At 43.5% G+C, this 15227-nt stretch overlaps 1 protein-coding gene across 2 annotated transcripts; it reads left to right on the top strand.

Moving 5' to 3' along the window:
- Positions 1–1494: 1494 nt before the first annotated feature.
- On the top strand, positions 1495–12079 carry ZFAND1 (zinc finger AN1-type containing 1). 2 transcript variants are annotated; one of them, XM_080929529.1, is made up of 8 exons: positions 1495–1556; positions 4127–4169; positions 4959–4998; positions 6074–6201; positions 6277–6368; positions 7685–7806; positions 10715–10870; positions 10961–12079. In XM_080929529.1, exons 1-8 carry the CDS (start codon positions 1502–1504, stop codon positions 11126–11128), a joined length of 804 nt encoding a protein of 267 aa, XP_080785655.1. In that variant the 5' UTR covers positions 1495–1501; the 3' UTR covers positions 11129–12079. The 2 variants fall into 2 exon arrangements, with proteins under 2 accessions (XP_080785655.1, XP_080785654.1); XM_080929528.1 differs by having other exon boundaries at positions 10958–12079.
- Positions 12080–15227: the final 3148 nt, after the last annotated feature.

Genomic DNA, 15227 nt, shown 5'->3' with positions numbered 1-15227 from the left:
GGTAGACACATTAAGGAACCCAAAAGTCTACTGAACTGGAGGGAGGCATTGTGATGCTGGAGATGGGGTAGAGGACACACTTTACAGAACAAACTAAAAATTGGTGTGCCTAATGAGGAACTGAAGGAATATCTTGGGCAAGGAAATGACTTTTTACTGGGAAAAAAATAATCCAGAGAATAAATAGTTCTTTAGTTAGGGAGGGAATGGCACAGAAAAAAAAAGCCTTCATTTTGCACTTAAGTTTTACTGTCAAATAACATAGAGCAGGTACTCAAACTGCTAGAGATACAGAACTCATGTTTCAAAAATAATATCTACAGAAAAATCAGAAAAGGCGACTCAGAGTAGCTAAACTTTTCAGTCTTGGCTGTTAGGAGATCTCCAAGACCCGGAAAAAGAAAGAGTTCTGATTGGATTGGTGAGATATATATTTGCCACCTATTTAGAACAGTCAGTCACTGTAAAATTCTAGAAAGTCTGCTGCTGCTTGACTCCACCAGCATTAACAAAACTTTAGGTGAGTCGCTGAGCCTTAAATTCAAGAAATCACAAGGGCTGGGGAGGAAGCCCGGAGAGAAAAGTGTTTGCCACTAAGGGCCTATGTTTCAATACCCAGAATGCACTGAAAAGTTACGGTGTGAGGCAATCATATCTACTTAACTCTCCAGGAGAGTAACTGGGGACTCTTAAATCACATGGGAGACAGTGCATACTATTCAGGTTCCTATCCTGAATGCAGGTGGTTGTCACTCATCCACTGTGAATGGTGTCAGGTGTCTTGTCAGTGGAATGACATCCTTCCTACCCCACCTACAAGGCAAGGCCTCCCATTAGTTCCTGTGAAGAGGCTCGTCAGGTATCAAACAGCTCCCTTCATGCCTTGTGCCAGGAACTTGCCAAGTGAGAATGCACTCTGTAAACCGAGGAGCCCTGAGGTCGTCAGTTACAAGCATTTCCCCCCCTAGAATTGTAACAAATAAGAAACGAAAAAGAGACCTTTACAATAAAAAACAAAAGCCAAACGCTTTCACTGTGAGGGCATTTACTTCGAACTAAAGTCATCGAGACAACAGTAACCAGTGTCCAGGTATGTCACTTGATTCTTACAATATTCGTGTCGGGTCTGCGTCGGCTCCTGGGATTAGCGTCACTTAAAAAACAAGAAATCTTCGTGAGGGCGTTCTCAATTTTGGAGACTCGGTGTAGAGAACAGCGGGTGAAGTTTCCAAAAGCAGAGCTGGGTTTTTCTTAGTCTTGAGCGCGAGAACCTCAGCTACAGGAATTAAGTTCCACTGTCTCTTCCCATTCTAGAGAGCGCTGGAACCTCCACGTAGCGTCTTCACTTCCGGTCCTCACCCAGGCCCCGCCTCTCCTGTGGGCCCCGCCTCGCCTCACATAGGCACCGCCCACCCCAAGGACGCCCCGCCCCCGGGTCCCTCCTGCTCCCGGTTGACGTACGCAGCGGTGCTCCGCCCCCTGCCCTTACGGCGGTGGAAAGATGGCGGAGTTGGACATTGGGCAGCACTGCCAGGTGCAGCACTGCCGGCAGCGAGGTGACGCTGGAAGTCCCGTCTTCGGCCGCGGGAGACCTGGGCCGGGTTCTCACGGCCGGGGCGGTGGCGGCGGGTGAGGGAGGACGCGGGGGGCGAGTGGCCTTCTAGGGTGATGGTGGCGGTGTTTTTGTTGCTCGTCCTCAGGTTAGGGGCGAAACTCGTGGCCCCTTGGTTTCCACTCTTGATCCCGAAAGCACACCTTGCAGACTTCTCGGGGTATCCAAATCGCCTTGGTCTGCAAAGCGGCGTGGATCAGTATTCCAGTTCTCCTCGGTCCTTACTACTGCGACTGTGGTGCATCCACTGTCCTAGACTTTATTATTATTATTGTTATTGTTGTTGTTATTATTATTTTGTCAGACGAATGAGTTGAACAGCATCCGCTTTTAACTGTATTTGCAAGTTTTTAGAAGTCTTGGGGTTTCTAATATTCACTTAAGTTGCTAGTGGCAGATTAGTAAACCGTGTTCTAGGAAGGTTTAATAAATACTGTGGTGATGGTCTCTCCATTTATGACAAGAGACCTTGCCATAAACATAGACCCCGGTGGTATGCATCAAGTTTCAGGGTGTTACCTACTGGATTGCACTACAAATGTGTATAGAGAAGACTGCAGCTTCCGGCAGCTCCTAGCAAGTTCTAGAATCGAACTCTTGGGTTAAGACTGGATTCCTGCAGTAAGTGATGTCTGCGTTAAGCAAAGGCAAGACAGGACATGCTACATATATGTGTCCTTTACCATACATTGCAGTGAAACACTCAGCAGATCAAAACTTTGTTTCATGTAGTCCTTTCCTAGGCAAGCTTAGTTTATATATACATACATATATATATATATATATATATATATATATATATATATATATATATATATATAATATACATATATATATATATATACACACACACACATATTTATACACACACACACATATATATATATGACATATACATCTTGTTAAGCTGATTACATCTAGAAATATCTGCCATCTGTGATATGGCTCATTCTTTCCAGTTTTACATATCTGTGGTGTTATTAAGACGAGGCCTATCTCTTGGACTGGCAGAAAAAGATATCTGATGCTAGCAAGTTACTTTGATCGAAACGTCTCCTCATGGGTTTCCTTGAATGGGATATAATACTTGCAGCCTCAAAATAGCAAACATGCCCAATTTTTCCCATTGAAAGTGACGTAATGGGCCAGTGATGAAGTCTAATCCAAGCCTGGCATGTTCCTGGTAGACAGGAGCATGGCAGTCGGACAGGAAGCTCATTCAGGGGCCACTAGCCAGGAGTAAGACAGACCCTGCTTCATAATCACAGTGGGAAGAGAAAAGTGAGTCCCAAAGTATGTGTCAGAGTACAAGAAAACACAACACACACACAGCAATAATAAAAATAAATAAAAAATAAATAAAAATTCTACAGATTATGTGTTTGCGTTTACGTGTTGACAGCTATATTTAATTTCTTGGTATGAAATTGAAACCTATAGTATTATGCTTTACTTAATAACAATACCAACAGTTCACTAGGCACTTCTCACTCGAGGGAAATATTTGGGCCCTTGGTTTGTAAGCATGATTACCTAGGGGCCCCTTTTATTTACATACAACCTATTTGCATTTTGGATTAAGATACCTTTTAGGGTCACATCTTTTCTCGACTATTGCAGCTTTCTGTAAAGGGGACTGAGCAGGACCTTGTGGTTTTCATTGTAAACTAGTGTGACTGGGTATATCTAGCTTCATGCGGCTACTTGCTATAATTTATATACGAGATGGATGGAAATCAGTTTAGAAAGTGATTGAGTCAGGTATGGGGCTCATACTGTATTTCCGGCACTCTGGAGTCTGAAAAGCGGGGACCAGGGGCATCAGGAGTTCAGAGGCCAGTCTTGGTTATATGAAACCTGTGTCAAACAGAAAATAAACACAGAAAAGGGATTGAGTGTTTTTAATAACTGGTATTAATAATTAATGAATCAATGAACAAATATGAATGAATAATTTCTGTAACTGAGAACTGATACTTGTGTGAACTTTCCAAAGTATATGTATATAGACAGCATTAAGATGAAATAACCAGTAAGGAATTATAGATACAATACACACACATATCTGTATGAGAGAGAAACATATATATAGCATGTAGTACATGTGTATGCCTGGCTTTATCATTAGGTAACCTGCTTACTGTTGCTAGATTGATGTTCAGTGGAGGCAAAATTAGGAAACCGAGTGCAGACTTTCTGCAGATACTGTTCTAAAAAAGAACACCTAGTAAGTCTTGGAAACAAAACAACAGAGAAAAATACCACCTTTTTATTTTTTCTCTTTTAAACAGAGTTTCTGAGTAACATCTGTCTCCCACTGATTTAGCCACTTTCCTAGAGCTGAAGATTCGGTAGTTTTTGTTTAATCAGGATTATATAGTAACTTGATACACAGGGACATTGGGAAGAAAAATTATCTTAGAGTTGGGCAGTAGATTTTTTTTTCTTTGCTTAAGAAAACTAAATCAAGATCAGATACTGACCAGTACCTGCAATGTTTCCCTCCAATTTTAGATTTTCTTCCATTTGTGTGTGACGGTTGTTCAGGAATATTTTGGTAAGTTAACGTTTTTTTATGTAGGATTTGAAAAGAATGCTGGTGTTTCTCAGGATGGAGTTAATTTTGGAAACTATAACAATTTAAAGAGAGTTGTAGCTTTAGCCATTGACAGTTAATATTCCGTGTTGAGATTGTTTGTGGAAAACAGGCTGACTGGGCACAGGCTCTGGTTGGCGACACGTGTATGTCCGTCAGTTTCCTGAGAGGCATTCATAAATGTGGATTTTAAGATGATGTGTCGTAATTACAGTGAGAGAACGATACCATAATTTAAGGACTATAGCTTTTTAAAAAATCCAGCCATGATTATTCTCTGTATTTTCATTAGTGTATGTAAAATGTCCAACCTATAATGTTCTCAAAATGGATACTGCATTTTACTTGAACGCAGCACTTACAAATGGGACCTGGGTTCCACTCGAGGACTTGGGAAGGCACCCCTTGACTTTACATCCCCTTCATTGACTGATTCCTTCCAAAAGAGACTGCGAGGACCCCCCCCCCCACGGTTGCATGTACTTCAGAGCACTCCAGGGAAATATAACTAGAATGGTGCGTTGTTTATACTCAGTTGCAGGTGAACACTTCCGGTTAGAATGTTTGAGACTGTAGCCCCTACAGTACCCGTTCTGTGGTTTCAGCTTGTTCTTACACGGATGTCACTAGTGTCGTGTGCAGGATGCTCCTTAAGGATGTGAGAAGTTCAAACAGCCCGAGTTACTGCAGTTACTTTTATATGCGTTAGCTGATTGCCTTTAACTAAACACCTTTTTGTAATTATTTAAGCCTTGAACACAGAAGCAAGGACGCTCATGGTTGTCCTGAGGTATGTTCATTTTCTCTTACCTGACATAATTTACACATTTGTACTCATGTGCAGAATTTGGTTAGGTTTAAAGATGCTCGGTACACTAGACATCGTCATTCAGAATCTTTTGCTGCATTTTCGTTTGAAGAAAATTGGTTTTCCTTGGGATTCCCATTTTTATCCTCCTAATTTCTATCTTAGCACTCCCCACCACATTAATCCGTGCTGGCCTCAGTGCTGACGTCAGACTGTCCTTCCAGCTCACTGGTTCCTTCGCCAGAGGGCTCATCTTGACTGGTGTCTGTGGTAGCAAAGTTTTCTGGCCTGTCAGCCTTAGACCACCATGAGCAAATCCATAGTCCAACAAACAAAATTAATTTTACCTTTAAGTCATGGCTGCACATTTGGAAGAAAATTTAGATTTTGAATTATAGTAGATATCCCTGCAATTATATGAAGAATTTTCCTGTGACTACAGATTTGAAGCAATCGTTTTCTTAGATTTTCTTAACTCTAAGAATCTACTCAGTCTATGTTCTGCAATATAGTTCGTCTGTTTATTTTTCCCTCCTCCCCAAAAACACTCCTCTTGTGTTCTGATGTAACATTTTGTGATAATAAAATATTTCATAGAGCATGAGACATAGTTTATGATTTTGAAGACTGCTTCATGATACATATGTGATTTTAGGAAATAGTTCTTTATTTCCTAAAACTGGCGTAAGAAGTAGGTACAGCTCCCATTTGAGGGTTGATGAGTTAACTATCTGGACATATGCCGCTGTTACAAACCAGAGAGGAAAACTTTAGGCGATAAACTGGGTACAATGGTAAGCCCTGGTCAATCCCAGCTCTCAGGAGGCAGACTAGAAACACTGCAAACTCAGAGCCCCTGGGGTATTACAAAGTAAGAACAGACAGACAGACACACACACACAGTCATTCCACTTTAACTTAAGGTGTAGTTGTAACACATTAGAAAAGTTAATGTCATACACTTGGGCTGGAATGGTGTGGATGCTGTCTTCTGTCACTGGCTTTTGTACTGTTTTCAGCGGGAACTACAGCGCCATTCCTCCTCTTGCGGTTTTAGGCGAATGTCATCAAGGAGAGACTGAAGACAGATGAACACAGATCTTACTCATGCTCGTTCAAGGGCTGTTCTGAAGTAGAGCTTGTGGCAGTGATCTGTCCTTACTGCGAGAAGAACTTCTGCCTGAGGTAATCCCTAAATCATGCCAGCTTTCATGGCCGTCTGTCAATCCATTAGCCAGAGCCTCTCTCTCGTACTTGTAGGCACCGCCATCAGTCGGACCATGAGTGTGAAAAGCTGGAGACCCCAAAGCCTCGAATGGCTGCCACACAAAAACTTGTCAGAGACATTGTCGGTGAGTCACACAAGCTAAGCTTCCACGGCTGCTTTGCTTCCTAGAGCATACCTGTCACTCTCCAACTCCTGCCCCTTATGTCTCATCCTCAGTGACGGGGGCTTTGGCTCAGGGCCCCCAGTGTAAGAACTTACAGTCTTTCCTAAAATCCTACTATTTATCTTTAAATTCTGTGGATGGTGTTTGTCTGTGTGTATGTCTGAGCATCACTTGCGTGCCTGGTGCCCTTGGAGCCCAGAGAGGGTGTCAGGTGCTCTGGGACTGCAGTTATATACAGCTATGAGCCATGTTAGTGCTAGGAGTTGAACCCAGGTCCTCTGGAAAAGCAGCCAGTGCTTTTAACAGCCAAGCCATCTCTATAGCCCCAAGAATTTGCATTTTGATGAATTCTTGTTATTTTGTACAAAGCCTTCCTGACCAGCAGGAAATAGGAAGGTTCCCATGGGCTAGTCTCATTTGTTGGGCAGCACAGATGTGGTGCTGACCCAGTGTTAACAGTTGTCGTAGGTATATCGATGAGGCTGGCATGCCAGACTCCTTTGTCTACACAACACGTTCAACCGAGCTGTTCTCTGAATGCTGCTGACGGGATGAGGTAGCTCCAGTCCAGAGCCCGGCTGTGACTTAGCTTGTCTGGCAGTGTATTAGTTTAGTAGGACTTTTTAGTTCCATATTAAGGGTGGTGCCCTTTGTTCAAACCTCAAGTGTTATAAAAAAGGGTCAGTAGTTACTTTAGATTAAATAGGTTAGCCAGAAAGAAGCATGTGCCTGTGGGCTTTTTGAGATAGAAGTCATTTAGCTCGACCATCAATGATGTAAATATATTTAATAAAGTTCTACCGTTTAATTTGTGTATGCCAAAGGCCATAATGGTTAAGGTGGGCATGGTGGTGTACTTCTTTAATCCCAGCAGAGGTGGGTGGATCTCAGTACCAAGGCTATATAGAGAGACCTTGTCTCAAAACAAGAGGGAAGGAAGACGGAAGGGGGAAGGAAGGAAGGATGGAAGGAAGGAAGGGAGGGGGAAGGAAGGGGGAGGAAGGGGGAGGGAAGGAAGGAAGGAGGGGGAAGGAAGGGAGAAGGAAGGAAGGGGGAAGGATGGAAGGAAGGAAGGGAGGGGGAAGGAAGGAAGGAAGGGAGAAGGAAGGATGGAAGGAAGGGGGAAGGAAGGAAGAGAGAAGGAAGGAAGGAAGGACAGAAGGGGGAAGGAAGGAAGAAAGGAAGGAAGGGGGAAGGAAGGAAGGGGGAAGGGAGGGAGGGGGAAGGAAATCTGGAAACTGACAGGAAAGTCTTACATGCTTGTACTTCTTCCTTAGATGCCAAGACAGGAGGGGCAGCAAGTAAGGGTCGGAAAGGTGCGAAAAGCAGCGCGACAGCCGCCAAGGTGGCGCTGATGAAACTGAAGATGCACGCTGATGGGGACAAGTCCCTGCCGCAGGTGAGAAGAGCGAATGTGTTAAATGTCCGTGAGGTCTGCTCTCTGACTGAATCCAGCTTAACCCTTACTCGCATCATTGGAAGAGGTCATGCGTGGCCGGGTCTGTACCCTACATCCCCCACACTTCTCCACTTGGCGGTGAAGCATGTGTGCCCTTCACTGTCTCCCGCACTTTGCATCATTGTCTAAATATTTTTCTGTGCTAATAGTTTTCTGTTTGCTCTAGTTCATTCAGAATATACATTTCTCTGTTGTATGACTATAGCCTACTTTATTTTTCTAAATAACCCCAGATTATTCATTGCATGGTTTTTAACGGGTGTTTCTCCTGTGAAGGTGCTTGTGTTTAGGGAGGGGAACTTCTCTAGACAGTGTCTTTAGAAGCCAACACTCAGGAGACTGGAGTAGGAGATCAGGAGTTCAAGGTCAACCAAGCTACAGAGTGAGCTCCAGGCAGCCTGGAAAAACACTCAGACTACACAAGCATGCACAGTTACATGCCTTACTACAGAGTCACTAGTTAACTTTTAGCCATTTGTATGTGCCCCAGTTTGCTTCTCTGTTGCTGTGACAGAACACCAAAAGCAACCTGGGGAGGAAAAGGTTTATTTCAGCTTCCACATTCCATCGTTCATCACTGAGGCATAGACTCAGGCTGGAGCCGCAGAAGAGCGTTGCTTGTTGTTTTGCTCCGCCTGCCTTGCTCAGCCTGCTTTCTTATACAGCTCGGAAATGACATGCCCATGTGGGGCTGTGTCTCCCTCCATCAGCAATCTAGAAAATTCGTACACACATGCCAATAGCGCAATCTGATGGAGGCAGTTCCTCAGCTGAGGCCTTTTTTTAGGTGTCTCTAGTCTGAAAAGTCAACAAAAAACTAACCAGCATAGTATGTTATATACTCCCTCTGTATTATTTACGAGTGTGCATTTGCATACATATACATGTATTTATAAATGTCTAGTGGTGAGGACTATAAATGAAGTGGAACGGGTTTTAGATAGATTATGTTGTCATCTCTCTGAATGTATGTCCCATTGCTTAGTAGAAGAGACCCTCAAGTGTGCCTGCAATGCTGGCATGGCCTTTAAAGTGCGCATCAGAGTCCATGGAACATGGGACTTGCCATTTTCCTATTGGTGAGCATCGATTCTGTCTCTTCTTATGGGCATTATGGTGTTTGATTGTTGCCTACTTTTGAGATAGGTTCTTTATAGCCCAGGCAGCCCCAGGAGTCTGTAGTTCCTCTCTGTTCCGCTTTATGCTGCCCTCTAGGTGACTCTCAGATCCGCCATCATTAATTAAGCCTTTTTATTGAGGATGATAGAAATTTATCTGGTTTGAGTATCTTATCTTAGAAGCCGTATTTTTAGCTTTTGTATTTCTTCTTGGATATCTACCTCTTATTTCCACTTGTTTTATGAGGTGCTCCTTTTTGTGGGTGATACTATACAATGTATCTCACTGTGCATTCCAACAAATTTATGTCTTTAGATTTTTGTTCTATTCTTTGCTTCACTTTAAATCTTAGTGTATTGATTCTACAAGTTTATCTTGGCTTTGAGGGCCTTGTAGCTGAGTTTCTACCTCCCTGCTTTAAGCTCCGGGTAGACCATGCCACCAGCCACGTCCTGGTTCCCTTGGATCCATGGATGAAAGACGCACGCGTGCGCACGCGCATGTGCGCGCACGCACACACACACACACACACACACACACACACACACACACACACAATTTTTTTCTTATTTGCTTTAGAGCCTGGGTCTCCAAGGCTGTTTTTATATTTATAAACGCAGAAACCTCCGGCTTCAGCTTCCTGTTAGTCCATTTCTGATCCTAGACATATTTTTAGAGGCTGGGAGTTTTAGTTTTCTCTTCCTGCCTGTTCTTACTGCTTTCCTTTTGGAACAGGAAATACTGGTTACAGACATGGACCAAAGCTTAGGTTTACACTGTTTCTCCTTTTCTTTGAATGTTTTAGCCATGATACATCTCACGGACCCTCAGCAAATCTAGAATCCTTTCTGATCAGACTGGAATTGTTTTGACTGTATTATTTCTTAAGATAATTTTGATTATTTTCCAACATTTCCATTACTGACACTTCACTTAGGGTGTTCTTATTGTACAGGACTTGACTGTGAAGATGCCTCCCTAACACAGTGTTTAGGAATCAGGGGATATTCTATTCCCACTCACTTTTTAATAAAAAGTATTTAATAAGGAAAATGCAACTGAAGAAGACCAATAAGGCACAGCTTATGCTAGAGAAGCGTTTTCTGAAACCCTGTTGTATTAATAAACTATCTTTCAGGCGGGGGTGGTTGTACTAGTTCTTTACTTTCTTTGTTCTCAAAAATCCTGATACCTCTGATATGCCTTTTATGTCTTTCACATAAAAATAAGTGCTTTTGTATCAAGAAGCCTTGTCTCACAAGTGACAGGGCCTTGATTCCAAGGAGTACAGTTGAAACAAGTTTGTTTCCTCAGAGAACTAAGCAGAAGGAGTGTGTCTAGGGATTCTGGTGCTGTTGAATGAGCCATGGGTCTTCTTGATTTCTCTCCGTTCCTGTTGAACTCATTCTTAACTCGGGAATGGATGGGAGATATGAAGGAAGCCTACAGTCTGGGTCTGAATCTCTGGAACTCAACACAGAAATATGGAAGAGTCCCTCTGCACACAGCCCTGAGCATGACGTAGGCTGTACAGCTTGGTTACACAGATAACCTTGCTAGGGTTTTGAGTCTCTGGGACATGCAGTTAGGAAGGTGGGCTACATGAGGGTTTTCTCACTAAAACTGATGTCATAGGGTTATTTTACATTGACCAAAAGAAGAGTAAAGATCCCATTGATTGAATAAGGAATGCCTCCTCTGATCCATATGGTAACTTTTGCTTACACAGACAGAAAGAACATACTTCCAGGTCTACTTACCAAAGGGGAGCAAAGAGAAAAGCAAAGCCATGTTCTTTTGTCTTCGGTGGAGCATTGGGAAGGTCGTGGACTTTGCAGCTTCTTTAGCTAATCTCAGGAATGAAAACAACAAGCTGACAGCAAAGGTAATGTCCCGTGACCGTGTCTCCTTCATGTTTTGGGGTGTGTCAAAGGGTGTCCTTACCCTCTGTGTCTTCTTTCTCTCTCACCAGAAGCTGAGGCTGTGTCACGTCCCTTCAGGAGAAGCCTTGCCTTTGGATCACACGTTGGAAAAGTGGCTCACGAAGGAGGAGGGCCCTTTGTATAACGGAGGGAATGTTATTTTAGAATATCTTAGCGATGAAGAGCCGTTTTTACAAAATGTTGACTCCTACTTGGAATAGTCATTCAAGAATTCAAGGCAATTTATAAGCAGAAATCATTCTAAGTAGATAGTCTGTCTGACTACAGATACTTTTTAAAATTCTGAAAGTTGCTGACTTAAAGTTTATTTCCATTAGATCATAATTTACACCAGTAATTTTCTACTAAGTCCCATGTTTTGTGTTTTAAGGTTTAACTCCGTGTTGATAGTTATTGGCAAAGTACTTTGATTAGCTGTTTCTGAGTTATGCTGTAGAAATAGCAACCAAAGTGTCTTTCCTGTTTGATTAATGTCAGCCATTGACTGGCTGCTGTGTCATGTTCTGTACACCTTCACTCCGAGATCCTGCTCACACAACGCTCACCTTTTTGTGATTTTGCCATTCTCCAGCAGATGGCAGGCTGGGGTCTCAATGGGGTCTCAGGTGGGGTCTCACAGTGGGGTCTCAGTGGGGTCTCAGGTGGGATCTCACAGTGGGGTCTCAGGTGGGGTCGCAGGTGGGGTCACAGTGGGGTCTCACAGTGGGGTCTCACAGTGGCACTTGCCATCATTGTTTACAGCAAGTCCTATAACTCAACCTAGTACCATGGGGCCAGAATACACAGAATGTGTACCTCAGTCATGACGTGGGAACTACAGATCCCCTCATTCAGTATTCCAGACATTTGGCTAAGAAACGCCATGCCTAAGAAGGGAAAGTTACTTTCTTGGTATCATGTAGTTGTACTGGGTATATTCCTGGTAAGGCATTTTCTCCAGTAGGATTCATCCTTTTACGGTAAATGTGTCACAGATGAGAAGAGAAATGGTATAGACTGACTGTTAGTCTCCCTTGCACTTTATCTGTGAACTGAAGTAAGTCCCCTTGGGGAATGCTTTCTGTCTACACCTGAGGGGAACTAATGTTTCCTGTCTATGCTGGATGTAGGACTACATACCCTGTGGAAGGAAATCTACACCCCCCCTTCCGCCCCCCTTCCGTACCAGCAGTGGGTTAATTAAAGATAAACTGAGCATGCTCATTTGGTCTTTGTCAGCTCCATCTTTTCATGGGCACGCCATAAATAGTGATGATTTTGTGCTTTTATCGGGTTCTAAATTCATTGCTTTATAGTTACCCGTGTACCTACGTGGAACGTCAGTGACTGATTGCCGGTGTCGGCACGAGACAGAGCTGTAAGGAAAGTCGCAGATAAATGAGAACAGAATAGTTGTGTTCCGATCGCTGTTTTATTGGAAACTGTCAAACTACAGTTAGAAATAATCTTTTAAAAGCTTGTCTTTTGGGTTTTTGTTTGTTTGTTTGTTTTGTTTTGTTTTGAGATACCTAAAGTTTTAATACAAACCAGTATTTTACGTTAATCACAATTCTTGGACATAGTAGGTGGCCAGCACATATATAATTGAGTGAAAATTAAATATTCCAGGAAATTAAATAAGTAATAAAAACAATACCTACTGAGAAGATAGCAGGTGATACCTAGGAAGGATGAAAAATATCTTCTCCCAAAAGATACAAGGCTATCCAGACAGGGACCTGCCACAGTGGCTATACCGTTTATAAGCTAGGCTAGGTCCTGGGTGATGGAGCCCACAGGGCTAGAGGATGCCAGGGTGAGCATCCTTGGTACTAAGGACTAGCAGGAAAGGCATCTGTCTAAAGAGAACAAGGTGTAGGTGGAAGCCCCCGGCTTCCGGTGTCCAAATGCCCTGAAGGCAGAAATCTCAGGTTCCCATTCAGTGTGCCTAAAGAAATGGTGGGGTTACACCATCCCCCATCCTGCCTGGAGTTTTCACTTGCAGCATGGAAACACAGAGCGCAGGAGAGAAGTGTAGATGGGCCATTGGAATAACATTTTGATACTAATGAGCACCTGTTTAAAGAACATGAAATATGAGAAAACTGGATCCTAGGATTGCTGACTACATTTATCAGGTTTCTGTCCTGAAGTTTAAGAAGATGGGTTAGGAGAAACTGAAAGAGAAAACAAAAACAAAGACAGACTCTTGGGAGTGCTTGGGAGGAAAAGCACATGCTCACTTTATTTTTATTTTTAAATATTTGTGTATTCGTTATATATAAGTGCTCAGTATTCAGACATACCAGAAGAGGGCATCATATCTCATTACAAATGGTTGTGAGCCACCATGTTCCTGGGATTTGAACTGAGGACCTCTGGAAGAGCAGTCAGTGCTCTTAACCACTGAGCCATCGCTCCAGCCCCTCACTTTATTTTTCACGTTACATTATTTAGTTCTGGTGTGTGGGACACATACCACAGCATGTGTGTGTGGTCAGAGGACAACCTGTGGGAGTTGGTTCTTTCCTACTGTGTGTTCTGGAGATCAAAGTCAAGTCTTCACCCTGGCAGCAAGTGCCTCAGCCACTCAGCGCTTTATTCATTTGGCAGGCATTTACTGTGTACCCCGTGCTGGCCTTAACCACGTGATGGTCCTGCTTTAGCCTTCCCAGGGTCGGGTGTTTAGTCACTTTGGAGTGCCTTGGGAAGCAGACTGGTGGCTCACTAGTGACAGAAGCAGGTGGAGCTCTGAGTTCAGGATCCACTATCGTCACACTGTCCTAAGGGGGGTGGGGTGAGGTTTCTTGGGAAATTAACTGGTGTCACTGAGTAGATTAGTCTAATTGTGATAATGCCATGACGATGCTCTTTACTTTGTATTCTAACACCCCCCCACACATGCACACACACACACACACACACACACACACACACACACACACGCATGCACACGCACACAGACAAAACTAAAATAGCCAGTTGTAGTAGGGTAGTAGTTTATTGTTTTAGTTTTCATTGGGCAGTATCCTCTCATTTGGGAAATTGAGCCTGTGAATTACTTTCCCTCCATGGAAGCTGAGGCATGGTTGGGTCTATTGACCCCATGACCCCAGCTGTGCACAGTGAGTCATGTTACAACAGAAGACTGGGCTACTGGAATTGGAGTCAGTACCTTTCCACCATCAAATGCCCAGTAGCAGCAGTATCTTTGCCTACCTTAAGTTACCTGGGGACCCTGCATGACATTTTCCTACTTACAGACACCAAGTGTTTGCTTTGACGGGTAGAATTGCTCTAGAACTAGAGTTATTAGCGTCAAGGGTGCTCTCGTGGCCAGCCAATATAGCTAATGATGGCGGCCACACGACTCGCCTGGGTCACTACAGCTCAGCATTATAGGTGGGAATCAGGGTACAAAGGGCACCTGCTTCAATTTCTGATGGTTTGTTCACTGAACAAGGAATTGGACTAGGCATGCTGGTAGGAAAAGATGTTTTATTAAGAAGTCGTTTCCCAAAGTGGATGTGGACCAAGGCTGGAGAGAGGTTAGGTTAGCGGTGCCTGTTAGGAGAGAATTGGCACATTTGTCACCATAGCTTGGAGGTAAGTGTGACTTCTATCAGATCAGAATCAAAATAGAGAATGTGGTGGGGAGAGGGAAACTGGGGGGGACACATGTACTTGTTGGTTCCTTGTATGCTTTGCTACAACACAGCCTTGGTAGGAAGGCGCTTCTAGTCTTTCAGCTAACTGGCTGTTTTCCTATGCCAATCTCGTTTGTCTTCCTTGTTCCCTCCCCCCCTACATCCTTCTCTTTCCCCTCTCCCCCTCCCCGGGCCCCTCCCTGCTCCCTCCCTCCCCACTCTCCTGTCATAGCAGCATGTAGTTAGGCCATTTGACTCTGACTTGATGTCAAATTGATCCCCAAGTTACAGTACCTGTCTTAGGGGTTTGTCTATTTGTTTTGTTTTGTTCTCCCTGGTTGCTTTTATTTTATCATTTCCTGAGGACCAAAGAGACTCAAAAAGTAATAACTCCAAGCGTTTATCCTCAGGTAATAAGGAACTCAGGAAGAGAGATTAGGTTTTTGTTTGTTGTAAGGGACACCTGTTAAATGCAAGGGTTTATTTTTATGTTTCTGCAACTACAAGTTAAACTGGTTGTGTTGCTTGCTCACTGGATAGCTTTAGACTGGTTTGAGGTACAACAGTCCCTCCTCTTGGACCTTGACCGACCAATCCCAACTGTTACCTAACTCACATTTACGCCTTCGGTGACCGAAGACCCGGAAGAAGAGTGATCTTTTGATTTTTGATA

This window comes from Micromys minutus (genome assembly GCF_963924665.1).
Source record: "Micromys minutus genome assembly, chromosome: 15".
Lineage (NCBI taxonomy): Eukaryota > Metazoa > Chordata > Mammalia > Rodentia > Muridae > Micromys > Micromys minutus.
The sequence above is the reverse complement of the archived record's forward strand: the minus strand, read 5'-3'. Positions and strand labels throughout refer to the sequence as shown.